This window comes from Molothrus aeneus, chromosome 9, assembly GCF_037042795.1.
Source record: "Molothrus aeneus isolate 106 chromosome 9, BPBGC_Maene_1.0, whole genome shotgun sequence".
In the NCBI taxonomy this organism is placed as follows: Eukaryota; Metazoa; Chordata; class Aves; order Passeriformes; family Icteridae; genus Molothrus; species Molothrus aeneus.
The window spans coordinates 30,269,176-30,295,854 of NC_089654.1; the positions used below are offsets into that span (position 1 = coordinate 30,269,176).

Genomic DNA, 26,679 nt, shown 5'->3' on the forward strand with positions numbered 1-26,679 from the left:
GCCTTACCGAGCTGTCATATGCGGGACGGAGAAACTGAGGCAGGGTCGGGACAGGCTAGCCCCGGTTTTCATGGCTCCCTGACCCACGGGGTCCTGGCAGGGCCCCTCCTTCCTTTTCTCTGGGGCTGCTGGGGGACCCGGCCCAGACCTGGCCCCGCACCCCTGGCCCCGCACCCCTCGCCTCCTCCCTCCTTCCCTCCCCCCGGGGGCGGGGGGGATGAGGGGGGGACCGGGCGGGCTGGGGCGGGGAGGGGAAGGGAAGGAGGTGGGATTATGGAGACGGGACCCAATGAGCCCGAAAAACGTGACCGCTCGCAGCTCTTTTAGCGCGGCGGAGGGGCAGCAACTGCCTCTCGGCGGCGTGCGGAGAGAGCCGGCACCCCCGTCCCGTCCCGTCCCTCCCCGTGCCGCCGCCCCGCTCCCGCCATGGCCCTGGGCAAGCTGCAGAAAGTGCTGATCAGCGAGAGCCTGGACCCCTGCTGCCGGGAGATCCTGCAGGCCGGCGGGCTCCGCGTGCAGGAGAAGCCCGGGCTGAGCAAGGAGGAGCTGCTGCGGGAGATCCGGGTGAGGCAGGGCTGCACCCACGCGTGGCTGGGTGGGTGAGTGCGTGGCTGGGTGGGCACAGCTGCAGGCCGGCGGTCCCGGGTGGCAGCGGACCCCTTCCACCGCTCCCCGCCTCCCGTCTGATGCAAGAGCGGGGCCGGTTTCGCACGGCCGGTCCCGGACCCCGGCGGCTGTCCCCGTCCCGTCACCCACCCGGGGCCATGGCCCCGACCCTGGTCCCATTCGCCGTGTCTGTCATCCCTTAGGACTGCGATGGGCTCATCGTCCGCTCGGCCACCAAAGTCACGGCCGAGGTGCTGGAGGCGGCAGAGAGGCTGCAGGTGGTGGGCAGAGCTGGCACCGGCGTGGACAATGTAGACGTGGAGGCAGCCACCAGGAAAGGCGTCCTGGTCATGAAGTAAGAGCAGGAGTGTGGGGACATCCGTGCCCATGATCCTGGGGAGGCCGGGGAGAGTTCAGTAGGGTGCCCTCCCCACCCATGGCGCCCCTGGCAGCACCCTATGTGCCTCCCTCCATCCTCATGGGGCACAGATCCCTGTCAGCCCAGGGGACTCACACCAGTGACACCCCTCTCCATCCCCAGCACACCCACTGGGAACAGCCTCAGCGCCGCCGAGCTCACCTGTGGGATGATCCTGTGTCTGGCCAGGTGAGCACAAGGCAGGATGCAGACAGGTGTGTCCTACAGCCCCCTACCCCACACTGACCACCGCCTCCCTTTTAGGCAGATCCCGCAGGCAGCTGCCTCCATGAAGGAGGGCAAGTGGGACCGTAAGAAGGTAGGAGGCAGTGAAGCACCTCTGGGTGGGGGTGTCCGTGTGGGGTGTGCTCGCTCACTCTCCCTGTACTCCCCAGTACATGGGCATGGAGCTGAACGGGAAGACACTGGCCGTGCTGGGGCTGGGACGCATCGGCAGGGAGGTGGCCACTCGCATGCAGGCTTTTGGCATGAAGGTGAGGAGATGGGGCAGGGAGGAACGCTGGGGAGCATCGACCTTCCTCACCTGGCCAGAGCCACCGTGCTAGGCTGTAAGTGAGTGCCTGCTCTGCCTCAGACCATCGGCTACGACCCCATCATCACCCCCGATGTCTCAGCCACCTTTGGTGTGGAGCAGCTGCCGCTGGAGCAGATCTGGCCCCGCTGCGACTTCATCACGGTGCACACGCCGCTGCTGCCCTCCACCACGGGTATGGAGCGGGCATGGTCATGGTCACAGGGAGGTTTGGGGAGAGCTGGGGCAGCCCCCTTCTGCTCACAGCCCTCCTTCTGCAGGGCTCCTGAACGACAGCACCTTTGCCAAGTGCCGCCGTGGCGTGCAGGTGGTGAACTGTGCCCGCGGTGGCATCGTGGACGAGGGCGCGCTGCTGCGGGCGCTGCAGTCGGGGCAGTGTGGTGGGGCTGCCCTCGATGTCTTCACACAGGTGAGTGGGGCTGTGGGGACCTCCTGAGCATGGCTCTCTCCCAGCACCACCTTAATTTTGCCCAAAACAGCCTAGCAAACCCTGTGGGGCTGGGACCAGGAACAGCCCTCAGCTTCTCTCCTTGCAAAGGAGGTGAGGTAAATGCCCCCTGCTCCGAGCTCCCAGGTGGGTGCTGGGAGCTGATGGCAGGATGGAACTGTGTCTGCAGGAGCCCCCAAAGGACCGTGACCTGGTGAACCACCCCAACGTCATCTCCTGCCCACACCTGGGTGCCAGTACACGGGAGGCACAGAGCCGCTGTGGCAAGGAAATCGCCATGCAGATCGTGGACATGGCCACGGGGAAGGGGCTGACCGGCGTCGTGAGTGCCCTGCAGCACCTGAGCTCCGTGCCTTAGCTACCCCAGCTGTAACCCATGGGGGCACTGGGAGCAGTGCTCCATGGGGGATCCCTGGCAGGCTCTCACTGCTCACTCTCTCCTGCAGGTTAATGGGCAGGCTCTCAGCAAGGCTTTTTCACCCCAGACCAAGCCCTGGATTGCCCTGGCCAGGGCCCTGGGCACAGTGCTGTGCACGGTGGGCAAGCAAATGCAGGGCAGCATGCAGGTCTGCACCCTAGGTGAGCCTGGGTGTGGGGACTACAATGGGCAGGCAAGAGAACAGATAGACAGGAAGGTGGTTAACAGTGAGATTGGAGCCCTAGAGTGTGCAGGGATGGGTGGGTGGATGGATTTGGGTGAGTGGAAGGACCAGCCCCAGGCTGGCCACTCCACTGCAGGCCTGACCTCTCTGCTGCTGGCTCATGCACGCCTCCTCCCTGCATCCCAGGGACACCCCTGAAGGAGGCTGGGAGTTACCTGACACCTGCTGTGGCCGCGGGCATGCTGGCTGGAGGGACACAGAAGGAGGTGACCCTGGTGAATGCCACACTGCTGGCCCAGGAGGCTGGGCTGAAGGTGCGTGGACACCCGGGCTCTGCAGCCCAGCCTGGTGTGCCTTCCCCAGCAAGCAGTGTGAACCTTGGGACACCCTACCGTGCTGCTAATGCAGCATTGAGGCTGGGTGTTCCCTGGGGTGCTCCCAAGGACATCCCTTCCCTGCCCCAGCCACACCAGGACCTGGGCACTGAGTGGCTGTGTCTCCCTGGCAGGTCACAACCACCCACAGCGATGTGGCCCCCGAGCCCGACAGCAGCACGGGGCTGGTGCAGGTGTCCCTGCAGGGCACCCCACACCAGGTGACGGGGACGGTGCAGGGCAGCACCCCAGTCCTGCGGCAGATCAACGGGGCCACCTTCAAGCTGCCAGCCCCACTGTCCGGCCCTCTCCTCATCTACAGAGCCAAAGCCTCTGACAGCAGTGCTCTGGCCACGCTGACCGGTGAGTGCCTGTGCCAGCCCTGAGCTGCAGGGACAGCCTGGGGAAACCCCCACACCTGACCTAGAGCTGAGCCCCTGCTGCAGCAGATGATGGATGGATGGATGGATGGATGGATGGATGGATGGATGGATGGATGGATGGATGGATGGATGGATGGATGGATGGAGGGTTTGGGCCAGGGGTTGTGTGATGTTGAGCAAAGGACTTGGGCTGGAGGAAGAAATGGCATCACAGACCTCTGAGCAGGGGGTTGGGGTGAGCAGAGGGTCAGCTCCCTGCTGGGGCAGTGGGGCAGCCTGTGATCCCTCATTCCTGTGCTCCCCTCCAGGGCTGCTGAGCAAGGCAGGGGCCCAGCTCCTGTCCTACCACAGCTCCAGCACGGTGGCAGGGGAGCAGTGGAGCGTCGTAGGGCTCTCAGCCCCCCTGCCCAGCCTCGGGGAGCTAAAGCCACGGGTCACAGAAATCTTCCAGCTCCACCTGCCGTAGACCCTGACTGCCGACCAGGACTCTCCCCACAGCCACAGCATCTGGGCCCTCCCCAGCGGGGGAAGCATTGCACATGGCCACCCCTGAGCCCCACAGTGGGTTTGGGGTGGCCCCATGTTCAATAAAGGGTCTAGAAGGAGAGAGCATGTGGTGCCTTGTGCGGTCCTTTGTCCTCAACCCCAAACCCCCTCCCTCCTGCCCCTGCTGCTCCCTGGCCCTGCTGCTGTTTGCCGAAGGGTGCAAAGGTTCCTGTGGTTGCTGAGGTCTTGTCTGGCCACAGTCCCGTGATGGGACATGGCCCAGAGAGCAGCACTGCAAGGGGCACGAGCCCCCCCGTGAGCCACTGTGTTGCCTGTGCCCTCCTGCCCACGGGTTTTACCGTGAGGAGGTTTCAGTTTAATGACATCATGAGGAAAATGCCATCTTGCCCCCATAAACTGGTGACTGGGAGGCTGAGGCTTACTTGAGTCCCAGACTGTCAGGGCAAACTCCCATGTCTAACAGGGTAGGTGGCCATGGAACAAATCCCCTAAGCAGCTGTGATCCAGACCTGGTGGTTGTTAATTGGGAAGGACCGGGGGTGGGAGGAGACCATTCAAGACCAGGAGCCAGAGCTGGGCTGCTGCCCCCTCCCATCCACACCTTTATTCCCCTGCACTGCCCAGGTGTTTGCAGAAGATGCTGCCATCTCCAGAAGCTCTGGGGCCCGAGCCACTGCTGGCCATTCCCCTCCATACAAAGGGAACTTTCCCACACAGACCAGCCCCAGATGCGGGGAATGAACAGGGGGAAAGAGAGCATCCCCCTCCCCAGGGCTCACCACTCTGGTGATCCCACTCTAGATGGGCTTCCTGGCATATTCGCGGCGGTACTTGGAATCCACCCGGGTCAGGTACCAGGTTCCGGGGAAGAGATCCGCCTGGGAGCCGTGGGGAGCGTGGTCGGCTGCAGGGAGAGGGCAGTGGTGCTCAGGGGTGCTGTGGGGTCCCAGCAGGGCAGGCTCACATCCCCCAGCCCCACTCACCCAAGTGATGGGTTTCCTCCCGCCGCTTCATGATCTCGGCAAAGTCCTGCGGGGCCACGCGCTTGCGGGCATCCAGGCGAGCGGGCAGGTCAGCCAGGCTGGACACCAGCTTGTCCAGGGGGGAGCCTGCAAGGGGCACCCCATGTGTGAGATGGCAGCACTGACAGCCCCACGCTGCCCTCCCTTCCCAACCCCTCTGTCCCCTGGGGCCCACCTGGGGCTGCATCCTGTGAGACACGGAAGGAGAACATGCTGGCTGCCAGTCCTGAGCCGTAGGAGAAGGCACCGATCCGGGAGCCGGCCAGGTCCCGTGCTGAGCACCTGAAGCGAGAGGTGAGGGGGTTACAGGACATTTGGGCTGAGGGGGAGATGGGGATACAGGGCTGTGGCAGCAGTGTAGAGGGCTGCCTGCTTTGTAGGCAGGCAAGGCAGATCCTTGGGGCCACATTTCTGAGGGAGCATAGCCCTGGAGTGTGGTGGTGCCAGGGAGCCCCAGGACAAGGCTTTTGTTCCCCTCAGAGCCTATCTGTTCCCATGACTCCTTTCTCATGGGGTCACTCATTCTACTGGGCATGACAACAAGGGTTTTTCTCCTCCCAGTGATGACAGAGGGACTTTAGGCACTGGCCCAGATCCAGCAAGCTGGGATGAAAAGTCTGGCAGGGAAATGGCCTGGAGCAGGATCCATCCATACTGGGGGTTGTGTGCAATGAAAGGATCAGGTCCTGTTGAGGCAGGGAGAGATGAGGGCTGGGAGATGACTTCTGCTCCTCTATCCAGACAGGGAGTGCCCTCCCCAAAATCACCTCCTCCCTCCCCCCAAGCCAGCGTTTTGGGGGACTCACTGGGACAGGAGGGAGGCCAGGCAACCATACATGGATGGTGTATACATGTTGCCGTTCCGGGAAGAGAGGAGCAGGGAGGGCTTCGTCTTCTGGTTGAAGATGTCCTGGCTGGCAGCCTGGAATGCCTTCTCCACCTCCTTGCTGGTGTAGGTGTCCTCCAGCTTCACACCACTGCCCAGAGAGAGACCAGCTGGAACCTCAGAGCAGCACGTGCCTGGCTGGGCTGGGGGATGGGGACAGAGCACAGGGACCCACCGGAAGGACTGCAGCCCCTTGTAGAGGCCGGAGGCTGTGTCAGGGTTGGGGCAGGCCAAGAAGTCGTTCAGCAGCAGCCGCCCCACCGACTTCTGCACCAGCTTGCAGAAGGGCGAGTGGAAGATGATGTACTTGAAGTCATCGAGGGTGAAGGGCCTCTGGATGCCAGCTGGGAGGCAACACGGGGCCATCAGTATGCAGGGGGCTGTGCTGGGCACCTCAGGGGTGCTGCCACTCACCCTGCTGCCACTGGCTCTGCGCCTTCCGTCGGTACACGGCGTAGCAGCGGTCCAGCGCCCGCAGGTAGCACTGGATGGAGAGCTGCCCGTCCACCACCGGGTACTCAGAGGACAGATTGGGCTTGTAGAAGTCATAGGCGTGCTCCATGTGGGTTCCACGCAGGCCTGGGGGCACGGGGAGAGCCAGCTGTCAGAGAGCATGGGGAGACCCCAACCAGGTGGCAAACAGCCAGGGGTGCTGCCTGCTGTGCCATCCCTGGAATCCTGGAGCAGCCTCCCTGAGTCACTCCATGGTGCCCACAGGGATGTGGCTAGCCAGCATCCTGGAATACCCAGCAGGGTCTGGCTGAGCAGCTCTGCCCAGGGCTGGGACATGGATGCATGGCCCCCAGGGACAGCACCCATCAGCTCGCCACCCCCAGGGCCTCATGGCACCGACCTCTCTCCAGCACCAGCGGGGCGTTGGGTCCCACCAGCATGGCAATGGCACCGGCACCTCCCGTGGGCCGCGCGTTCCCCGTGGCGTAGACGGCGATGTCCCCGCACACCACCACGGCATAGCGACCTGGGGGAGGACAGAGCGACTGGCAGGGCCACCAGAGAGTAGAAGCCTCCATCCCATGGCCCTTTTGTGTTCCCATCTTGTGTGTCGCACCAAGATGGGCAAGAAACAGGGGTGACAGAGAGCCTGGAGGTGCAGTGGCTCCCTTTGCAGTTGGAGCATCTTTGGGTTTCAGGCCACCTCCTGCCTCCTTCCCTTTTCCACAGCACCCACCCAGTGCCCAGCCCCACGGCATGGCCCTGCCTGTACTCACCATCCCAGGCACTGGACTCCACCCAGGCAGCTGCATTGAAGAGCGAGGCTGTGCCCCCGTAGCAGGCATTGGTGGTGTCAATGCCCTCCACATCAGTGTTGCCAGAGTCATGGAAAAGTTGCATGAGGACGGTCTTGACAGCCTTGGATTTGTCGATGACGGTCTCAGTGCCCACCTCCAGGCGGCCAATGGCGTCCCAGGAGAGGCGCCCGCGCTCCACCAGCCGCTGCACCACGGTCAGGCACAGGGAGTTGATGTCCTCGTGGGCAGCACAGAAGCCCATCTGCTTCTGGCCCAGGCCCCGCGTGTACTTGCCGGCCTCCACGCCATCAAACCTCTCCAGCTCCTCCTGATCCACATACTGGGCAGGGAAGTACACCTCCAGGGCCAGGATGCCCACGTCCTTGGGCCAGGCACCTGTCCCAGCAGCACTGGAGAGGCTGTAGGACAGAACGAGTGGCAGCAATCCCGTGGCAGCCTTGGGCACAGAGGGTGGCCCTGCAGAGATGCCACCGGCGAGCAGCCCAGGCTGGGAGCACCCCAGATCCCTGGTAGCTCCTTGTGCCTGCAGTGCTGCAGGGAGGAGGGAGAGGCTCCCCTTGCCCAGCAAGGTTTAAGAGCTCAGCCAGCTCCCCAGCCCTACCCTGGTTGTGTCTCCAGCCCCCCCGATCCACGTGGGTGCTCACCATGCCCTCTGCCAGGCCGCGGGTTGCTGGGTGCCCCGGGGTGCCCGCTCCGGCCCGGGCAGTGCCCACCTCGCCCCCCAGCAACGTGCGGCGCGCCCGACCAAGCGCAGCATCTTCACCCCGGCCGCTGTGCGGACAGAGGGACGGCCGGCCGGACAGGTGGACAGCGGGATGGGCCTTGCGTAGTGCTTTTATAAACTGCGTGGGCAGCTCGGCACAGCCCTCCCGGCCTTTATCAGCCTGCCGGACCCTGGCGCTCAAAGGTCACCGAGCGCCAGCCAACGCAGCAGGGGCAGCGCAGCTTCAGAGGGGGGAGCCTGCGAAGTGTCTCCGTCTCGTGTGGCCCAAAACCCGGGGACACGGAGCCGGAGCCGGGGCTGAGCAGCGGCACGGGCTGTCCCGCAGCCCCGGCTGCCCTGGGGCAGGGGAGCTCCGGTGCCGGGCTCGCTGTGGTCACTGCGCGGCCTCCCCGCCGCCCCCGCGGGCCCGGGCAGGGAGCAGAGGGCGGCCGGGCTCTGGGGCCGGCACCATCCACGCCTGACACGTGCCGCAGCTCTGGAGGGGCAAAAACCCATGAGCTGGGTGGGGGCAGAGCCATCTTCAAAGCAGCAGAGCAAACAGCCACGTGATGCCCGTGGCCAGATAACAGTGCCACAAAAGGGACCTTTGGTCCCGGTGCTGCTGTCAACATGGCCATGGGGCCGTGTTGCAGGCCCCGGATCCCTGTGGAGCTGTCTGCACCTGGGGGACCACCTGTCCCCATGCCTGCACACCCACCACAGCTCCCGTCCCCACCCACATCTGTGTCCCAGGTCTCTGTGTCTGCACTCTGGGGACACTCCTGTCCCCCCACCTGCTCCCCAGGGACGCCTGTGGTGTTTGGCACCCGAGGGCTGGTATGAGCAAACGCGAGTGCTCAGCGATGGTCCCCGCAGCTCCAGGGGACTCATCCCCGAGCAGCTCTGCCCGCACCGGCAGAGCAGAAGCCTCTGGAAGCCGGGAAGCTCGGGGAGCCGGGGCAGAGCCCGTCTCTCTCTCTCTCTCTCACGGAGCAGCCCAGGGCTTTGCACCAGCACCAGGCTCACACAGCACTTGCATGCTTCTTTTTTTATAAGATGCATTTATAGGAGTTGCGGGGAGAGACACGGAGGTGGCACGGGAGGAACGCCGCCAGCGCGGGGTCCGCCGCGGGCCAGGGCTGTGCTCAGTGCAAGGGGTTGAACTTGCAGATGAAGTGATGCTGCCGGGAGCAGTCGGCGCTGGACCACACGGCAAAATCTGCGGGAGAGACAGGCAGGGGGCTGGCGGGGCCACGGCGAGGAAGGGACCAGCTGTGGCCACCGCAGCCCTGGAGGAGATGGGGACCGGCAGGAGGACGGGGCAGGGCAATGCCGCCAGCCCGGGCGCTGGGGTGGGTGCAGGGACCGGGCACTCACCGCTGTGATGGGTCAGCGCGGCGCAGCTCCCCCCGCGGGCACCGTTCCCAGGCACCTCCCTGGTGGCACTGTACTCCTTCCCACTCGTCCACTGCCAGGCCTGGCTCTGTGCAGGGCGAGGGGGTTTCAGAGGCACGGCCCTGCTGTCCCCGAGGCCCCCATCAGCCCTGCCGCCCACACCTCACCTCTTTGCTCTTTTGCAGTCCAATCCAGACGGGCTGCACACTCTGGTAGTAGGAGATGATTCTCCGCAGGGTGGCTGCCTCGTGGGCATTCTCCACCCACGCCAGGTGGGCGCCTTTCTCGACGTCCTGGCACCGACTCTGCGGGGAGAGGTGTCAATGCCGGGGCGCCTAGGGGAGACGGGGGGGGGGGGGCTGTTCCCCTGTGTACCCCGCTGCGCTTACCTCAGCCTCGTCCCAGCTCCGGGGCTCGGAGAAGTATTTGAAGCAGCTGAGCAGGTAGTAGGACCAGCCGTCGGGGCAGTAGCCTATGTACCTGCCGCCTGCTTGGGGAGAGCGGCGGGCAGGGATGAGGACAGCCGGCACCACTGCCTGGAGAGGAGCGGGGCTCCCCCCTGCCCCCCGAGCCCTGGCACTCACCGACCGGCCGCAGGAGCCCCGCGCAGCCCAGCAGCAGGAGGGCGAGTCTGGCCGCAGCCGCCATCCTCCTTGCTCCCTGTAAAGGCTCGGGAGGGTCACACAGGCTCCCCTGGGGACAGAGGATGCTACCTGTGCTCAGAGAGTACAAACCCGCCCGCCTGGCCCCCTTGGGCTGCCCGGAGGAGATGACAGGCTGTGGCTCCCTGTCTGCCCCCCGGCACAGGGCACTGCCCCATTTCTGCACCCCGTGCCCCAGGCATGGCTGGGAGTCCCCAGCCCACACTGGCAGCAGATTGTCCTGGCCCCAGCAGTCCCAGACTCGGCAGGAGACACCCGGGAGAGCCCAGCTGCTCTGTGGGGACAAGGGGAGGGCGCTGTGGCGGACACGGGACCCCAGCCAGGCAGTGGCACAGGTGGGGCTGCAGGCACTGCGTGCACGGCGGCGTTTGCACGCCCTGAGCTCGTAGCGCTGCCCAGGCTGGAGAGGCAAATCGGCCACATCAGCGTAGTTCCCCTTTATCTGGGCTAATCCCTGGGCACCGGGGCCGATTTGCAGATTCAGCTCGTCTTCCCCTCAAAGAAGCAGCGACAAAAGTCAACGCAGGGCTGAAAAATGCAGCATCACAGCCTGCCCCATCCAGCGAGAGCAGAGCTCGGCTCCCACGGAAGCAGCCAGGGACAGGCACCAGCTCCTGTTTGCCCGTGAGCCAGCTCTGAGCATCCCGAGGCCCCAGCTGCCTTGCGAGGCTCCTCTTCCTCACCTGTTGTCCGGATGGTGAGGAATAGCGGCTTGTGGCGAGTCACCGGGACGGGAGAGGAGGGGAGCTGCCCTTTATAGCCTGGTGCTCACCCGCATCTGTTTGCCCTACTCAGGTGATTCTCACCATAAAAATATTACTGCTGACCTCCCTCCATCCCCCCCCCCCACTTTGCTGGAAAATTGCCCAGATCTCCAATCTGTTTGCATTTAACATATCTCCGGAAACAGACAGGAAGAACCTGTCCTCGTTGGTCAATAAATCCCCTGCAATCATCATTAATTGCTCCCGCGATACAGATACAATCTTCCAGCCCCGAGCAGCCTGGCACCTGGCAGGGATGCCCGCTGGGCCAGCCCTGCCTCGCCCGAGGGCTGGCGGGGGTGAGCCCCGGGGGTGATCCCCGATCCCGGGCAGGGCATCCCTGCCACCAGCGGGACCCTGCCGTGGGTCCGACCCCCTGGCACTGCCCCTGTCTCCAACCAGGGGATGGCACCCGGCCGGGCCCCGCGCCCTGCCCGGCTGTGCCATGCGTCACCCACACACCGCCCTTGTTTGAACTGCCGGGGGATGTTTGCGAGCAGGATGGGACGCCGGGATGTGGGAACAGCCTGCAGCCGGGGGCTGGAGGTGCCATCAGATAGCGGGGAGGATGCCCAGCCCTCGGGCCCGGCCGTGACGCAAGCCCTCGTCCCTGTGTGTCCCTCCGGGAGGAAGGGGCCGCTCCCGCAGCAGAGCCCCCGCTGCCCCTGCCCCGGCGGCTCCCTGCAGCCCCAGCCCGGGGAGGCTGCTGCCGGCATGGAGCCACGGGGATGAGCTCCGGGCCCAGCAGCTGGAGCCCTTCGGCAAGGTCTGGCACAGCCCTCTCTGCCACGGCCCTTGCTCCTCGCCCCGGGTGCCCTCTGCACCTGTGGAGTTCTCCACGTTCCTGCTGCCACCACGCTGCTCTGCAGCGTCACTTTGCTGGCTCCTGATGGACCAGAGCGGCTTTGAAAGATCATCCTGCTGCTGCCAGCTCCGGCCAATGCCTGGCTCTCCCTCCCCAAAACCCTTGGTGGAGGCTGGTGGGAAGGAGGGGAGTTCCCCCCCTTGAGGGCCTGGTGCTCAGCAGCATTAGTGTGACCTGCAGAGGATCCAGACCCAGGGCTGAGCCCTGCTTCCCCCCACGTGGAGAGCTTTGTGTCAGGCTCAAGCCTTGCACAGCCCAGGGACTGCCACGGGCTCTCCTCTGCTGCAGCATTTGCTGAAATATGCAGCCGGTGAACGCTGCTACAACCACAGGGAGCAGCTCCCTGTCGGCATGCAGGGGCAGGTCTGGCTTCTGCCCCGGGAAGGGAGGAGGATCAGGCCCCTCTCCTTCACCCACACAGCGAGATAGAGCTGCTGCTTCTTGCTAGGCATCCTCTGGGGTGAGACCTTCTCGTGTCCAAACACAGCTGCTGCCTGCTATTACTTCTGAAAGAAACAACCTGGACACATCAGCTGCTGCAATCAATGGCAAAACCCTGCAAACACAGCAACTCCCCAGAAAACAGGACTCCACCCTTGATTTATGGAAAAACAGAGAAAAATCTCCCCCAAAGAGCCTGAGGCTCCTCCACTACTCCTCAGTCAGATAAGGGACGTGGCAGCTCCCTGCCTGGATGGTTCAGTTTGGATGCAGCACAGCAAGTTTCCACAAGCCCCTGGCCATGCTGGGCTGGGGAGGAGGCAGGAGCAGCCCCAGGAGACAGCTTCAAGTCTCAGCCTGAGCACCAGGGAGCTCGATGCTGCTGTGCCAGGGGCTCAGCAGATCTTGCTAAACTTTGGCACAGATGTGCAAGCTGTGGGAGAACGTGGATGAATGCCTCCCGGAGGTTTGGACTCGCCCAGCTGGCTCTACCAGGAGATAAAGGAGCTGCACTGTTTGAATATTAAACCCTTAAAATGCCCCCAGCAACTTTACCCCAGCTCAGCACCGTAACTCAGCTACTGGCTCCATCTGAGTCCACAACAAGAGCTGGAGAAGAGCCAGGTGAGCACCAGGACAGCCCAAGGCTTCAGTGGCACCTCTGTGCTGCAAACACAGCTCAGCAGCTATTGCTATTGTTTTCTGATTGCTCAAGTCAAACTCTCCAAGCCTGAGACCAGCACAGAGGAGGGGTGATTCCCTGTTTCAGGGGCTGGAGAATCACACATCTTCATGCTCTTAGCAGAAATGGAGGCTCAGGGGGGACCTTATCACTCTCTACACAACCTGAGAGGAGGCAGTAGACAGGTGGGGGTTGGCCTCTTCTCCCAGGTAAGAAGCAATAGGATGAGAGGAAATGGCTTCAAGTTGCACCACGGGAGGTTTAGACAGGATACGAGGGAAAATTTTGTCAATGAAAGGGCAGTCAGGCATTGGATCAGGCCGCCCAGAAAGAGATGGAATCACTATCCCTGGAATGCTCCAAACCCATTTGTATGTGGCATTTGGGAACATGGTTAAGGGGTGAACACAGCAGTGCCAGGTTAAAGGTTGAACTCGATGATTTTAGGGGTCTGTTCCAGTTCCAGCCTTAAGGATTCCATGCATCAGCTGCTGAGACAAAGCCAGGGAGGCAGCCCCAGCTCCAGGGATGAGGGTCCTCTTCCCTACTGAGAGGGCAGGAAACAGCCAAGGGCAGCAAGCAGGACCTGAGAGAGTGAGTGAATCCACAGCCCCACTGCCCAGCCCACACTCGCTCAGCACCTTCCTAAAAGCCTTCCCTGGCTCCCACAGGAAGCAAGTGCTCTCACCCAAAGTGCCCAGGAAAGGACCCATCCCAGTCCCTCCCCAACCTTCCCAGTATGCCCAGCTGCTTGGCTGCTGCTTACTGCCCCCTTCCCAGCTAGCCAAGAGACCCAAAATCCACCTGCTACACCCACACCAGGCTGCTTCCAGCTCCCCTGGGTGGAGCTACATGGTGGGCTTCATGTGGTGCTGAGACAGAGCACTCCTGATTCATTTATAAGCCAGTGGCTGTGCCACAGTAGCCAGGAAAACAAAATTAAAACAGCAGCACACAAACACTGGGCACATACTTTTTATTCTGGGGATAAAAATTGCTTATACATTTGGCAGCAACTATTTTCATAAAAGACTTTTATAAAAAATGTAAAAATAAGCAAATATTTTCCATTATTAATATAGGAAAATGCTGCAGCGTGAATGGTTACTCTACAACTTACGAGATAAAATACCACCTTAAGGAGATATTATCTTTACAAGTAGTTAAAAAAAAAATAGAGAAGAAAGGCAGAGGGCCATTGTATTAACAGCCAGGCACGGAACCGGCTTCATTCCACAGAAAGCACTCATCATGTAAAAGGTAGCCACATATATAAAAAGGCACTTGGTTATTTGGAGCTAACGAGCAAAAGCCCTTTGTTTCTTTAGCATGGATGTAGCAACACTTCATTATTTGCAGTGAAAGGTGTACCTGGACAGACCCCCTGGAGGTCTGAGTCAGCTGCCCCGCTGCAGCCAGTGTGCTGGGAATGCTGTGTGCGCCGGGAAAAGCGGCAGCTCCACACACAGCTAAAAACTAAAAACTTCAGCCCAAAGCTACGGCCCCGGGAACCAGCTCCTCCTGAGGCCCTGCCTTCATGTACCATTGGGTAGAATTGGAAAACAAAACAGAACGAAAAAAGCAAAGCAAGTTTGACTCTCGATTAGAATGGAAGGGAAGAGCAGAGACAATACTGTACACGGTAGAGTGTTGGATGGCGGCTCGCAGGGGAGCGGCCTTCAGTCCTTTGGCAGCAGCCGGCACCCCGAGCTCTTTGGAAGACGTGTCTGCAGCACTCCCCTGAAGAGGTAGGAGCAAACCATCCCCACAATGTTCACTTCGGCTGCTGGCTGGTCTGGAGCCCTTCGGAGAAGCGCTGCTCTTGTGGACAAAGCAGAAAGGGCGGCTGTGTGCCAAGGGTCAGTGCCAGCTGGCTGCCACAGCTCCAACGATGGGGGCGGCCGCACCACGAGCGGCCCTATGGTCCCACAGAGCACACGGGCCACTTGGGCTGGGGGATCTCCGCTCAGGCTGGAGCTGAGGGCAGAGGACAGCCCCAGAGCTGTGCACCAAGCTGCAGGAGGCAATGCTTTCTGAGCTATTTGGTCTGCTGCCACAGCCCAGCTCCTGGAGGCCGGCGGGGCAGTCAGTGCTGCGGCCTCTGTGCGCTGCAAGGGGAGGACAGGCAGCTGTGACCCAGGGCTGCAGCAAAAGGGACACTTCTCAAAGGGCTGGATGTCGTTCCTGACGCAGAAGGACACACACCGCAAACATGTAACCACATGTTTGGCACTTGTTGATAATACCATAAAGAGGCAGCATATGGTATCTGGAGGACAGGACACACAGCCACCCTTGGATGGAGGGGAGGGGACTACTGTGCAAGAACGCTGATAGCTTGTGTTAACAGTTTTTGAAACACTCGTGCTCATCCCAAAAGGCCTGTATCCTGTATCAGTTGCAGTGCATCTCTTCTGGCATGGGAGCCCATGGAGGCAGTCATGGACAGTCCTGGTAGGATGGGGGCACAGGGAGGGTAGTGTGTCAAAATGGTCAGGGGTGTCTCAGGGAAGAGATGGGCCCATGGGCCACTGTGGTGGGAAGACCAGGCCAGACCAGCGTTTTTGGGAGGGAAAGTAACAAAACAAACAACCTAAAAAGACTATATGTATATATAATCTCATAATACCTGGGGAGCAGGCAGTGAGAACGCTAAGGGGTGTTAGTGGGTCTCTACAAGGCAAAGATTCCTGAAGAGGAAAGGGTGAAGCTGCGTGACAGGAGGTGTCACTTGACCTGCAGGTGTTTTGGGAGGTCCAGCTCGCTTGCTGAGCAAGAGTGGACGAGGGAAGGAGGGGGGCTAGGAATGTGGGTGCAGCTCTGAGCTGTGTCAAGACAAGGCAACTTGAACTCAAGGAGAACTAGTAGAAGGTGCTTCAGAGAGAGGTTACGTGGGTAACAGGAGGAGTAACAAAATAAGGATACAAAGCTGGTTTTGGCTAAATTTCTGGAGAAATGACCACAAGATGTACTAAGCTGAAGAGCTGTCTCCCCAAAGCAACGGTGGAACGTGTTTAAAAGCAGACTGGAGAATCCAGTGCAGACAGCAGTCACATCCAGTTGGACAGAAGTGACCCAGCAGGTCTTCTCCATCACCAGCTTCTACAGTTCTCCATTTAGCATGAAAGCATACAAGTCTACAGCGACCACAGTCCCTCCAATGAAAGAACATCCTGGGCTCATTAAGACTCTTGGATACTAAAATGGTTCTTCATTTCCATCCTGGAAGACCTTCATGAGTTCTGGAGTCCGCTTTAGTAGGGCTGCACCGTGGGCAGCCTTCAGGCGTACACCTGCATGTTGTTCCGCTGCTGCTCCGGCATGTGGGCGGCCGCTGGCCCACGCTGGTTGTTGCTGGGACTGGTGGCCACGTCAGACCAGTCAGAGGCAGAGTGGGGGGAAGAGCTCGACCACTGGTCCGGAGATTCGGGTGACGGAGTCAGGTACGGGTGCTCCCCTTGTAAGTGCCGGTTGTGGCTAGGAGTCCGTTCTGTGGCCGAGGAGTAGCAGCTGTGCTGGGAGGGAGGCGTGGGGTACTTCCCCATCGAGCTCTGGAACTGGTGGTAGGCCGGGAGGACCGTCTGAGCCACCTGCCCATCCTGCTGAGGGATGGCAGCCATGGAGAACGAGGCGCTGGGCAGCTGGGCTAGATCTGGGATCTGGTACATGGAGCTAAGAGGGCCAGCCATGTTCTGAGCGCAGTTGGACTGGGCCTGCTGCGGCAGTGCTTGCTGGTTTATGCTGCCCTTGGGAACCAGCTGGAAAGTCATGATGGGGGGCAAAGACTCCCTGGACACCCCCAGGTGCTTGGCGTCCGCTTGAACCAAGCCGCTCTGCTGAGAGACGCTGGGGTGGGAATGCATCACCTGGGGCACCATGCCGAACATCTCGTTGTACTGGGACTCGTTCACCTCCATGCGGTTCATCCACTCGCTGGAGACGTTGCCTGGCCGCAGCCTGCCGAGCCCGCTGTTGGGAGGGGTGGTTCTGTGCTGAGACAGCAGCTGGCTGACGGAGGGCAGCACCGTGCCGGAGCCACAGCCCAGCGGCTGCATCTCGTGCAGGTTGGAGAAGGACATGGTGTGCGCGGCCTGCACCGACGGAGCCGTCAGCAGCGAGCTGGGCGACGAGTGCAGCACCCCCGGTGATGGCATCACAGGAGAGGAAGTTGGTTCAGATGCAAAAGCGTGGGGAGACTCCAGGGAATCCACCGGTGACAGGGTCACAGAGCTCTCTGAAAACTGCCCTTTCCCCTCGCTGAGGGACTTCTTCCTCCTCCTCTTTGCATCTTTGGTGAGGCTGGTGGGCATGCCTTTGGCATTCGGTTTTCGTGACTTCTTGCTTAGTGACGCATGTTTCAGGTTGAGGAAGGACCTGTTGGGGCCACAGATGACAGGGGAGAGAGCAGAGTTCAGCATGGCCCCAGGGTGCCCGGCAGGGCTGTGGGCCACATTGTACTCATTGAGGAGCTGCACGATGTCGTGGTGCATCCGGTCCTGGGCCACGTCCCGCGGCAGCCGGTCCATGTGGTCCGTGATGTCTCGGTTGGCAAAATGGTCCAGCAGGATTTTTGCTGCTTCAAAGCTGCCTTCACGAGCAGCTAGGAAGAGTGGAGTCTCCTCCTGGAAACACAGAGTAAATATTTTAGCAGCTTCAGTGTGAGGGGACTGACTTACAACTCATAATCCCTTATGGTGTGGCAGACTGGCAAGCACTGCATAATGCAGTGTCACATTAACAGTCTCCAAGAGCCACCCACCCTGAGAGCTGCCCACTGAAAAAGGCAGATTACAGATAATTTCACACACAGCAGTGGAGCACAGGCTGAACGTTCCCACCAGGAAGGGCACTATTGTGCCCTGGATCCTTGGAGGAACCATGAAAGCACCTGGTGCTTTTCTCCTTTGCCTCCTATGAGGGAAAGGTACAAAAGGCTAAAACAGCCCAGTAAGGAACTAGAACTTGTTGGTAGCTCTAAAATCGACTGAGTGATACATAATAATCCAAAAAAGATGCTTTAGGCAGAGGAGATAAATCAAGGACTAAGACACAGCAAAAACTAATAGTGAAGCTACAGAACATCTGCACAGTGCAGTCTGTTAAACAGAGGAGCTTGTCCCCCATCTCCACCCTGCACTGAGATCACTGGAAATGTCACAGGATGCCACTGCTGCTGTGCCACCAGGTATTTTTCTAACTGCTAACTGGAATCCAGCTGTTTGACACCAGCAGCACTTCATCTGCTGCTCTCACACAGGACTGACTGTGTTTTGCATTCCTCCCCTGCAAGGAAAGCAGGACAGCATTGATGCCCAGCACTTGGCCAAACAAGGAAGAGAACTGTTCTCCCATATCAGAAACCCTGTAAGACACCCAGCACCTGGAGAGAGCTCCAGTCACAGTCTGGGTTTGGAAGACCTGCACTAAGCACCCAGTTCAGAAAATCTGAACTTAGTTCACTACCAACAGCAAAGAGATGGTTGGAGATAGGAAGCACAGGCTTGCTGAGCACTGCCACACTGTACCTTGTTATCCTGCATGTCTCTGTTGGCTCCATTTTTCAGCAGTACTAGTGTTGCTTCCACATTGTTGACAGCAGCAGCCCAGTGAAGAGCAGATTTGCCTGCAGGGAGACACAACAACATCAGTAACAAACCAAGGAGCTATTTTACTTCTCCTCCAGCACTGTTTAACCAAGCCACTGTGCAGCAGCCTGTAGTTCATTACCACTGGAGGACTTTGCAGGAGAGCCCAGTGTGTGATTTAGCTACGGAATTCATGCAGAGCTCCCACTTTGGGAGAGCAGAACCCACCCCTCCCTGCCCACACCACAGCAAATATTTGCCCAGCCTGGGACACGATGTTCACATTACCATGGTCATCCACAGCATTGACATCAGCCTGGCAATTGATGAGCTCGGCCACCATCCCTTCCACAGCCAGACGTGCAGCCAGAATCAACGGGGTCGTCCCATCGTTCATCCGAGCATCCAGGTCTGTCACTCTGTTACGGATCAGGATCTGGACAATGGGGGAAGATGGGGTTTTTTCAATACCACTACAGGCCAAAATTAAGGATTTGGCAGAATCTCAAGAGAAATTTTACAATGAAAAAGCAGCCAGAGCACTGAAATACAAGGACCCAGAAAGACAGGGGCAAACAGACCAAATAAATACATGCCAGATGATTTATGCACGCTGAGCTCTTCAAGCTGTGAATACCCAAGGAAACTGGATGTCAAACAGCTCTGCCTCACCACCACACTGTGGAAGGCATGAGAGCAGGGTTGTGAGTGAGCAGAGCACAGCTTGGACAGGCTCCCATAAGCACAGAGCTCTCCAGTGGCCATACCTGGAAGACCCCCTGGGCGTCAGCAGCCACGGCCGCGTGCAGAGGGGTCCGTCCCATGTTGTCCCGGGCATTGGCATCGGCCCCGGCATCCAGGAGCCGCTTGGCAGCGTCGGCTCGGGAGTAGCGGGCTGCCAGGTGCAGGGCCATCTCCCCAGTGCGGTCTGTCTGAGCCTGCAGGTTGGCCCCCTGGTAGATCAGGTCTGTGATGATGTTTGCTGAGGAGTCCTCCCCGTCCTCGTCATCCTCACTGATGTCGGAGCCGCCCGCACGCAGAGATGCCAGCATCAGCGGGGTGCAGCCGTCTGCAGAGGGGGAGATGGGGATACAGGAACCTGGCAGAGGCATGGAAACCTTCCTACAAGCCTTCCTCCTGAGCTACAGACAGCCCCTCCAGTTACTTTAATGCAGACCTCTTCCTAAAGCCCCGCTGTTAGCGAGTTGTCTTCCTTCCAAGAACGAGTAACCTACTGCAAACCCAACAGAACTTAAGGTATTCCTCTAAAGACTAAGATCATCATAAAACAAAAAACCTTTGCTGCTGAAGTGTAAAACTTCCACAAAAAGTAAAGGCTAGCTGAGAGAAGCAAGGGCTGTAAAATTCAAATTAATTTGACCACTCAGTGTAACTTTGCACGGATGTTCTAATCACATCCCTGGGGAAAATAAACAGTTGAAGGAAAAATGATTCAACAACTAGCCACTGATTATTGGTGACATAGGTGACATTCACTTCAGATATTAACCTGAAGTGAAATTCAGACTAAAGCCTTCAAATGTACATCAAGGTTATCACAAGAAAGATCCTGAAGTTGTAAGAGTCGAGCACTCAAAGCTGACAAATGCCCCAGGATGAATACTCTCACACACTCTGAGTACTTTGGAGATACTGGTCTTACTCTCCTCAAGCCTCTAGTGATGGGATGCCCACAAAGGCTAAAGTCACACTCATCCAACCAGGATCTGGTTCACTGCATTGTCAGTAGAAGGAGAAAGGCTCCTCCAAATCTCTAATTTAACTTAGCTCCCCCTCTGATGAATCTCCCTCTCTGCCAATCAGAGAGGACAGTGCAGCAAGACCACCTCATGCTGCTGATTTTTCACCCTTGTTATACCCTCCTCAATGCAGGATAATTAAGATGTAAAACATCTCCATATATTTCCAGCAACCCATAAAAATGCCGAGTACTCCAGTTCCATCAGCCTCTGAATGTTATGTGACATTCCCTAAAGCCTCAAAGCTGCAGCTGTAGACACTGATGCTTCCTTGCTGATTTTACTGCTTTCCTGCACATCCTTCAGAGGCACCTGGAAAGCAAGAGGGACTGAGATGGCAGCAGAGGGGAACCTCACTCTGCTGACTGCTCCACTGGAGCCCACCAGCAGAAATACAAGACAATATTTTCAGCAAGTACCTGATTTATCCCATGGGCAAGCAGGGCACAAACAGCAGCTGCTCTGCCTGCACAGCTCTCAGTCACAGAACACAGAGCCACACTGGGCACATAAACAAGGTGATACCTCCTGTGTGTGGAAGTAACACACAGCTCTAATGCCCTGCTCCCATTCCCAGCTTCTGATCACTGAGCCTTCCTGGCTCTCTGCTTTAGAACAGTCCCTAAACTTTCTAGAAATCTGCGGTTCTGGCGGGGGCACTGGAAGAGCAGGCTCTGCCCGGCTCCAGCAGCCTGCACGCTCCTCCTAGTGGCTCCCCACCACAGGACACACAGCCTCCCTTCCTTCCCCAGGCTTTGGACAGACAGCAGCCAAGTGCTGGGTTCAGTTCCAAGATCCAGCCCTGTCTGCAGACCCTCTCTGCTGCTCTCCAAAGCTGGACCTCCCTTTGTGCTGCTCCCTCCCGCTGCTGGCTCTGCTCCCTTGTCCCAAATGAACTCTCCTCAGTATTCCAGTCAGGCTGTGCTCTCCTCCGTACTGCCACAACACAAAGAGCAGAGACACAGAGCACAGAAAGGAGCTTTCCTTTCCCCCAGCACCCCAGCCCTGGGAAAAACCACTCACAGGCCAGGTCTGGCTTGCTCAATCACTGCAGTTATCCTGGATGTTCGTGCCTAGCTTCTCCACAGGGACAGCCCAGCATTAAATCCCTGGAATAATTAGTTGCCACCATCCACAGAGTTTCTCAGGTACATGCAGCTCTTTTCAGAGCCTTGCAAGTTGGCCACACACGGTTGGTTTTATGAGGCTAGCAAAAGCACATCCAGCTAGACAATCACAATTAAGTGCTTGATGGACTACTAGAGAAAAAAAAAGCTGTGGACACAATGTCTTTTTTCCCCCTTCCAGCTTGTTCTCTCAAAGAGCTGGAAAAGAACCCAAAAGCATCCAGCTGGAGGCAGACATCCAGCATGGAAAATTCCAGTCTAAACCACTGAAGTTTCAGTAACTGAAAAAAAGAGGGGCATATAATAGAGACAGTTCATCAATTTCAATTATAGGTGGTGTTACTAGTTATGCCTATAATTGCATTACCCTGGTTACACACTCACAATAACTGCAGTGAAAAGAATGTCCTCACTGCTCTGGGGGACACAGCAAAAGAATAGCACGGGGAGACAAAGGTGGTGGTAGCATTTTATAAAAACTCTTCTGTTTGCTGTCTTTCAGTAGGACAGCCCCTGAGTACATGTAAAATGCAGAGTGAGATAGTAAAGTCAGGAGTTCACCAGACAGGTACTCCTGAAGGTCAGGCACAAGGTACTGAAAGCTGGGATATAAGGAACCCACAGGGAAAATCTCAAGGCAATGCTTCTGGAGGACACTGGAGATCTTGGATCCCCCTAGATTTGAGGGACTGCAGAAGGTGTGGGTTAAGAGAGGGCACAAACCCTTGGTACACTGAGGTGTTTCTCCCCTCTCAGGAAGAGATCTCTGCTGTTCAACCTGCACCTGCAGCCAGGATCTAACTCACCCAGCCTCAGGTGGCTCCAGCCCAGGCACCTGCACTCAAGTCAGTCAGCCTGAACACCCTTTGTAATTACTTAGGGGCAGCAAAGCATTACTGGTGTGTGAAATCCACTTTTCAGACTTCTTGGGACAGAGGGCAACTACCTCTCAGAAGGGCCCATTTTTTCCAACTGCCTGCAAAAATTGAGGGTGGCCAGGGCAGAGAAACAGCCACACTAACTGTGAGGAATCTTACCCCTCCTTACTAACCCCTTATTCCAACATCTCTCAGACTTTTAAATTATTTTTCCCCTGACAGCTGCTTGCTTCTGATGCCACAGAGAGAAATAACTTAGAGCAGCTTGCTGCAAGCTTCACAATTATATCTGGATGGCAGGAAAACAACTCACAGGTCAGAATTATTTCATTGCTGTTGTTGGACAAAGCTTTGGGTGAACGTGAAAATAAACTGGAGTCTTAAGAATATTATTGCCTGCACTTGGAAAGCTTCTACTCTGCCACACAGCTAGAAGTTTCAATAGGGGAAATAAAGAAAAGCTTAAATTTGGCAGAAACTGATGGTTTATGTTCTCACACTCATTACACAAAAATCCCTCCTTCCCTTTGCATTTAAGAGAGCTAACGGGTCAATGAGCAGAAAAGACAATAGAAAGGAACTGAGAGAATGGGTCCAGTCATCCTTAAATTGCATGGAAATATTCCCACAAAACACAGCAGAAAAAGGCATTGCAGCAATATCATCAGCATCACCTCTCTGCATATGAACAAGAGCCATCTTTGCAGCTCTTCCAACCAGAATAAAGTCCTTGGTCAACTGGCTCCTCTCAGAGCCCAGAGATCAGTTCTTACTAGGTGACCCACCCAGCCCCTTACCAGCTTATACAGCTTTAGCACTACACTCATAAAAGCAGGAGAGGGTTCCCAGGGCATCTACTCATTTGGGACTGAGAGAGAGCAAACCTGCCTGCATGTTAAAGAAACCTTCCAAGTCCACAGTTCTGTTATGAATTCAATGACTTGATCATCATAAGCTGAATATATAAATCAAGGAATAAAAAAAAAAATCATGAACAATCTTGCTGCATTGCTGATCTGTTCAGGACAGACACCTCACACACTACTAATGAGGGTAAACTGTCTGCCAAAAAGTCATCTTATTCAGGAAAAGGCCATCCTTGCTTCCTCAACTGATAACAGACACCTCAGGTATAAAATCTGCTAAGTTGGTCCTCAGAAAAGTCTGTCATGGATATCTGCAGTGAACCAACTGGAGAAACTGGGGGATATTTCCAGCACAATTATGCATTCAGAATTTCTGACAATATCACTTAGGCACACACTGTTATAAATGAGATTCTACAGGTGCTTGCTAAGTGAACCTTTCCTCCTGGCTCCATGATATTCCATGTGCTACAGACCATGGTTTAACCTTTCCAGCAGTGCACACTGTGCTTTCCTTGGGCATCATGCTGGTGTTCCTGCATACTCCATTTAATTTGTACCACCAGCAGCCCCAGCCACGGGACACAGGGCGGGCTGGCAGGACACACAGACACTCTGAGTACTGACCTGGCCCCCTGACGTTGACATCCAGCACATCCACCTCCTGATCAGCCTGGGGGGGAGTGAGGGCCAGGGAGGTGCTGCCGCAGACGTCGGCCGCCTCCAGGTGCTGCTGCGTCCACTGGCGCTGGTCAATCTGCTCGTCCCCTTCGGGCAGCAGGGCCTGGTCCTCAGCCTGAGCACACACACAAGCAGCTGCTTCAAACACCCGGAGAGTGGCCAAGGACAGTCAAAGCTCTTGAGGTCCTCTTAGTTTTGGTGGGGTTTCTTTCTCAGGGTTTGGGTGGGGATTTTTGTTGTGTTTTGGTGTTTTGTTTGCTTTCTTGGTGTTTTAGGGGGGGTTGTTTTCTTTTGAGCTAATGGTGGTCTGTATTTACTTGTTTTCATACTCTCACCATACATTACCAGGCCTGAACTGCAAGACATGCCATTAACTTTCCTGTCCCTCTTGCTGCTGTAGGGAGGGGACACTGAAACAGAAGGTACTGACTTTCTCCACCAGCCTGTGGTGGCAGTGTTAACCTGAGGATTTGCTCCTCAGATACCATTAATAATGTATTACCAATCCCTAGGCCAAGGGAGGTTTTGAGCAAGGGAAGGTAATGCAGATGTTTGTCTCACCAGCAGTTTCAGATGGTATTTAAGTGTTGGAGCTCCTTACCTTAGCTCTCTTTGGCTGAGGCCCACCATCTCCTGCCCAGTGCTCAGTCGTCCCAGGGTCAGCCAGGTTACCCTCTGGTATCTGGACTGACAGATTTCTGACAAACAAGGAGAAGATATCACTTTGCAGCCTGAGCAGGTGCTACTGCTGCTACTTACACTGCCCTGCAGAGACTAACAAAGGGGTTCTTGTAAGTTTGGTAGCTTGCAAACAGAGGAACCAAGAAATCACAAATTTCAGGCAGCCAATAGTGGCATTAAATGCACTTAGAACTGCAAAGTAGATTAATTCAGTGGAAAGCCAAAATTGCATAAAACTTTTGAAAATTGCCATTACTTCTGAGTCACATTTTTGATGCGTTGAGCTAGAGATATTTAAAGTTTGTTGTCATCTATCAACCTAAAAATGTCTCACCTATTCCAGGAGAAAATTAGGCAAACAGTGCCAAGCTGCTGATGCATACTGCTGTGTCAGAAAACCAAACAAAACCAGGAGATCAGATTCCTTGCTGGCATTTTATACATGAGTTAATTAAAATTCTTCCATCCAAACCAGATGTTTTTAAATTTAGAGGAATAGCCTAAGAAGTTCTAGTTTAAAAGGAAGCTTTCTCTAAGGAGTTAAGTGCCTTGGATGAAACATATTTCAGCCACATTCTCAAAAGCCTCCAGCCAGTAATAAACAGTGTCAGTGGCCTAGATGCAAACTCACTTGAGTCCCACAGCATCCTCCCCGACGGGCTCTCTGCGTTTGTGGTTGCTGGGGTCCCTGCGCAGGATGAAGCCCTCAGGGAGCCACAGGGAGCCGTGCTTGCGCTTGCGCTTGGCCATCATCACCCCCAGCAGGAGGATCAGCAGGATGATCAAAGCTGCCACAGCAAGCAGGTAAAGCAGCTGGGTCTTTGGTGGTAACAAGGGCTCACCTGAAAGTTCCAGTTAAAACACAGTGGGGTTAACAAAGTGGAGACAACAGTCTTCAACCTACAGACTCTCTTTTCTCAGCACAGCCCTTCTCACAGGGGGCATATTGAGAGTTTAGGCTCCACTGAGACTGCTGTAAGTACACATCACTTCTTTTTGACTTCCCTTGGTATGACTTCCCTTTCTCAAAGTAGTGTTCAGAGTACATGGCTGCTGAATCAAAGATCTTGCTCCTTCCTCCAGCCATGCTCACTTGGCATAGAGAGAGCTGATCTACACGAATCACAGAATAATGAGGTTGGAAGAGACCTCTAAGATCATCGAGTCCAACCTATGCCCTAATACCTCAACTAGACTCTAGCACCAAGTGCCATGTCCAGTCTTTTATTAAACACATCCAGAGATGGCAATTCTACCACCTCCCTGGAAAAAGATACAAGCACAACCCAACTAGGAAAAGCAATAATGCCAGCCCAGAACAGGGTTTGCAGCTGAGCCTCAGACTGAGGGAGATGGAGCAGAAATCAAAAAGTGATTACACACTGCCAGAGAAGAAAACATCTGGCAGACTGGACTGAGGAATGCCTCCCAGCCTTCCTCTCTAAAATGGCACCTTTTCCACTGAATTCATGGCTTAAAGCACGTGAATGGTTGTAGTGTGGAGATCGCCACTGCAGTGCTGTAGCACGAGAGATTACTGATTCTACAAGTATAAAAGTGACTGGGCTCTAAATTAAATGTCCTGCCTTACTAGACATGCCCTCTGTGCACTTTGCACAAACATACTCCTATAACTGGGGACAAACAAGTCACCTCCCATAAACCATACTGAACAGCGAGACACAAGAACAAGATGATCAATAATCTGAGTATTTTGTAAGCCCAAGTTTGATGACTGCCTCCCTCAATAAGCAATTTTTCCTCTCCCATTACTCACTTTGGACAGACACAAAAGGATAGGGTAGCATGCCCTTGATGGCCTGAGCAGCTAAGAGAGCTGCAGCAGCTTCTGTGTTGTGAAAGCATTGCTCTGAGTCCTCTGCACACTGGCGGTTGTCGATCTCCAGGAACACCTTGGTGCTGCAGAGACACAGTAAGAGGGCACAGCAGTTAGTGACAGAAACTTATGCCAAAGCAGTAGGTCAAACTGCAGCAGCGTTTTACGTTAATCTTCCTATCCCAACGCCCAACTGGACAGTTGCAATAGCATTACATTTTTCCATTTAAAAAACAGCCTACAGCCCTAGAAAGTCTAGAAAAACAACTACAAGGAAGAGTTACCAGCACAACCAGGTCAGAGGGAGACAGAGGCATCCACTCACCCAATGACCTCTTGCTCCAGCTCTCTGTGCTTGCGAACCACCACGAGTGACCGACGGCTCCGCGCCGCCGATTTCTCCCCATAGTAGGGGAACACCATGGGGTTCCCCTGGGAGTCCAGCTTAATCCTCAGGTTGGTGTGCAGCAGCGTGCCCAGGGTGCGCAGGAAGCTGCGGACGTCCTCCAGCAGCTCGTCAGGGGGCATCAGGACCACGATGATGAGGGTGCCCTCCGCCAGCTTCTCGGCCTTGTCGCCGGCGCAGTCCAGCCCGTCCCAGCCGCACTCCTCGCTGTTGCAGCCCTGGTCGCAGCGCCCGTCCGCGTAGTGATCCGCACAGTACTTGTCGTACCTGCAGCAG

General features: G+C 56.9%; 4 protein-coding genes across 4 annotated transcripts in view; 1 reads left to right on the forward strand and 3 right to left on the reverse strand.

Moving 5' to 3' along the window:
• The first annotated feature begins 351 nt into the window (after positions 1-351).
• PHGDH (phosphoglycerate dehydrogenase) lies at positions 352-3,991 on the forward strand. Its single transcript, XM_066555468.1, has 12 exons — positions 352-564; positions 810-961; positions 1,148-1,213; positions 1,289-1,343; positions 1,420-1,518; positions 1,620-1,752; positions 1,838-1,986; positions 2,195-2,347; positions 2,472-2,604; positions 2,814-2,941; positions 3,136-3,364; positions 3,693-3,991. Exons 1-12 carry the CDS (start codon positions 427-429, stop codon positions 3,848-3,850), a joined length of 1,593 nt encoding a protein of 530 aa, XP_066411565.1. The 5' UTR covers positions 352-426; the 3' UTR covers positions 3,851-3,991.
• Positions 3,992-4,510: 519 nt separating this feature from the next.
• Positions 4,511-7,827, reverse strand: HMGCS2 (3-hydroxy-3-methylglutaryl-CoA synthase 2). The gene is made up of 9 exons (XM_066555869.1): positions 7,715-7,827; positions 7,029-7,468; positions 6,653-6,778; positions 6,214-6,378; positions 5,975-6,143; positions 5,720-5,890; positions 5,089-5,195; positions 4,875-5,000; positions 4,511-4,795 (listed from the first exon to the last, which is right to left on the reverse strand). The coding sequence occupies exons 1-9, from the start codon at positions 7,825-7,827 to the stop codon at positions 4,689-4,691; spliced, it is 1,524 nt and encodes a 507-aa protein (XP_066411966.1). The 3' UTR covers positions 4,511-4,688.
• A 1,091-nt stretch (positions 7,828-8,918) lies between these two features.
• Positions 8,919-11,147, reverse strand: REG4 (regenerating family member 4). The gene is given in 8 exon segments (XM_066555272.1): positions 8,919-8,992; positions 9,151-9,256; positions 9,336-9,473; positions 9,558-9,655; positions 9,753-9,828; positions 10,514-10,608; positions 11,053-11,099; positions 11,101-11,147. Coding segments are annotated over 8 exon segments (681 nt in total).
• A 2,394-nt stretch (positions 11,148-13,541) lies between these two features.
• The window catches only part of NOTCH2 (notch receptor 2), an 89,376-nt gene continuing 76,238 nt past the window's right edge, over positions 13,542-26,679 (reverse strand). The window contains exons 25-33 of the mRNA XM_066555271.1: positions 26,323-26,670; positions 25,938-26,080; positions 24,792-25,002; positions 24,081-24,177; positions 23,426-23,594; positions 18,935-19,236; positions 18,456-18,603; positions 18,108-18,205; positions 13,542-17,204 (exon numbers count right to left, since the gene is read on the reverse strand). Of these exons, the coding sequence (XP_066411368.1) occupies positions 15,864-17,204; positions 18,108-18,205; positions 18,456-18,603; positions 18,935-19,236; positions 23,426-23,594; positions 24,081-24,177; positions 24,792-25,002; positions 25,938-26,080; positions 26,323-26,670 (2,857 nt within the window). The 3' untranslated portion in view covers positions 13,542-15,863. The remainder of the gene's footprint in view (positions 17,205-18,107; positions 18,206-18,455; positions 18,604-18,934; positions 19,237-23,425; positions 23,595-24,080; positions 24,178-24,791; positions 25,003-25,937; positions 26,081-26,322; positions 26,671-26,679) is intronic.

Excerpts from the sequence above, each read along its gene's own strand:
- PHGDH (XM_066555468.1), top strand. The coding sequence starts at position 427 with ATGGCCCTGGGCAAGCTGCAGAAAGTGCTGATCAGCGAGAGCCTGGAC. Across the intron at positions 1,214-1,288 it reads ATGATCCTGTGTCTGGCCAG|GCAGATCCCGCAGGCAGCTG; the intron begins GTGAGCACAAGG and ends CCTCCCTTTTAG. Across the intron at positions 1,519-1,619 it reads TGCAGGCTTTTGGCATGAAG|ACCATCGGCTACGACCCCAT; the intron begins GTGAGGAGATGG and ends GCTCTGCCTCAG.
- HMGCS2 (XM_066555869.1), bottom strand. The coding sequence starts at position 7,827 with ATGCTGCGCTTGGTCGGGCGCGCCGCACGTTGCTGGGGGGCGAGGTGG. Across the intron at positions 6,379-6,652 it reads CCCGCTGGTGCTGGAGAGAG|GCCTGCGTGGAACCCACATG; the intron begins GTCGGTGCCATG and ends CCGTGCCCCCAG. Across the intron at positions 5,196-5,719 it reads CTGGCCTCCCTCCTGTCCCA|GTGCTCAGCACGGGACCTGG; the intron begins GTGAGTCCCCCA and ends CTCTCGCTTCAG.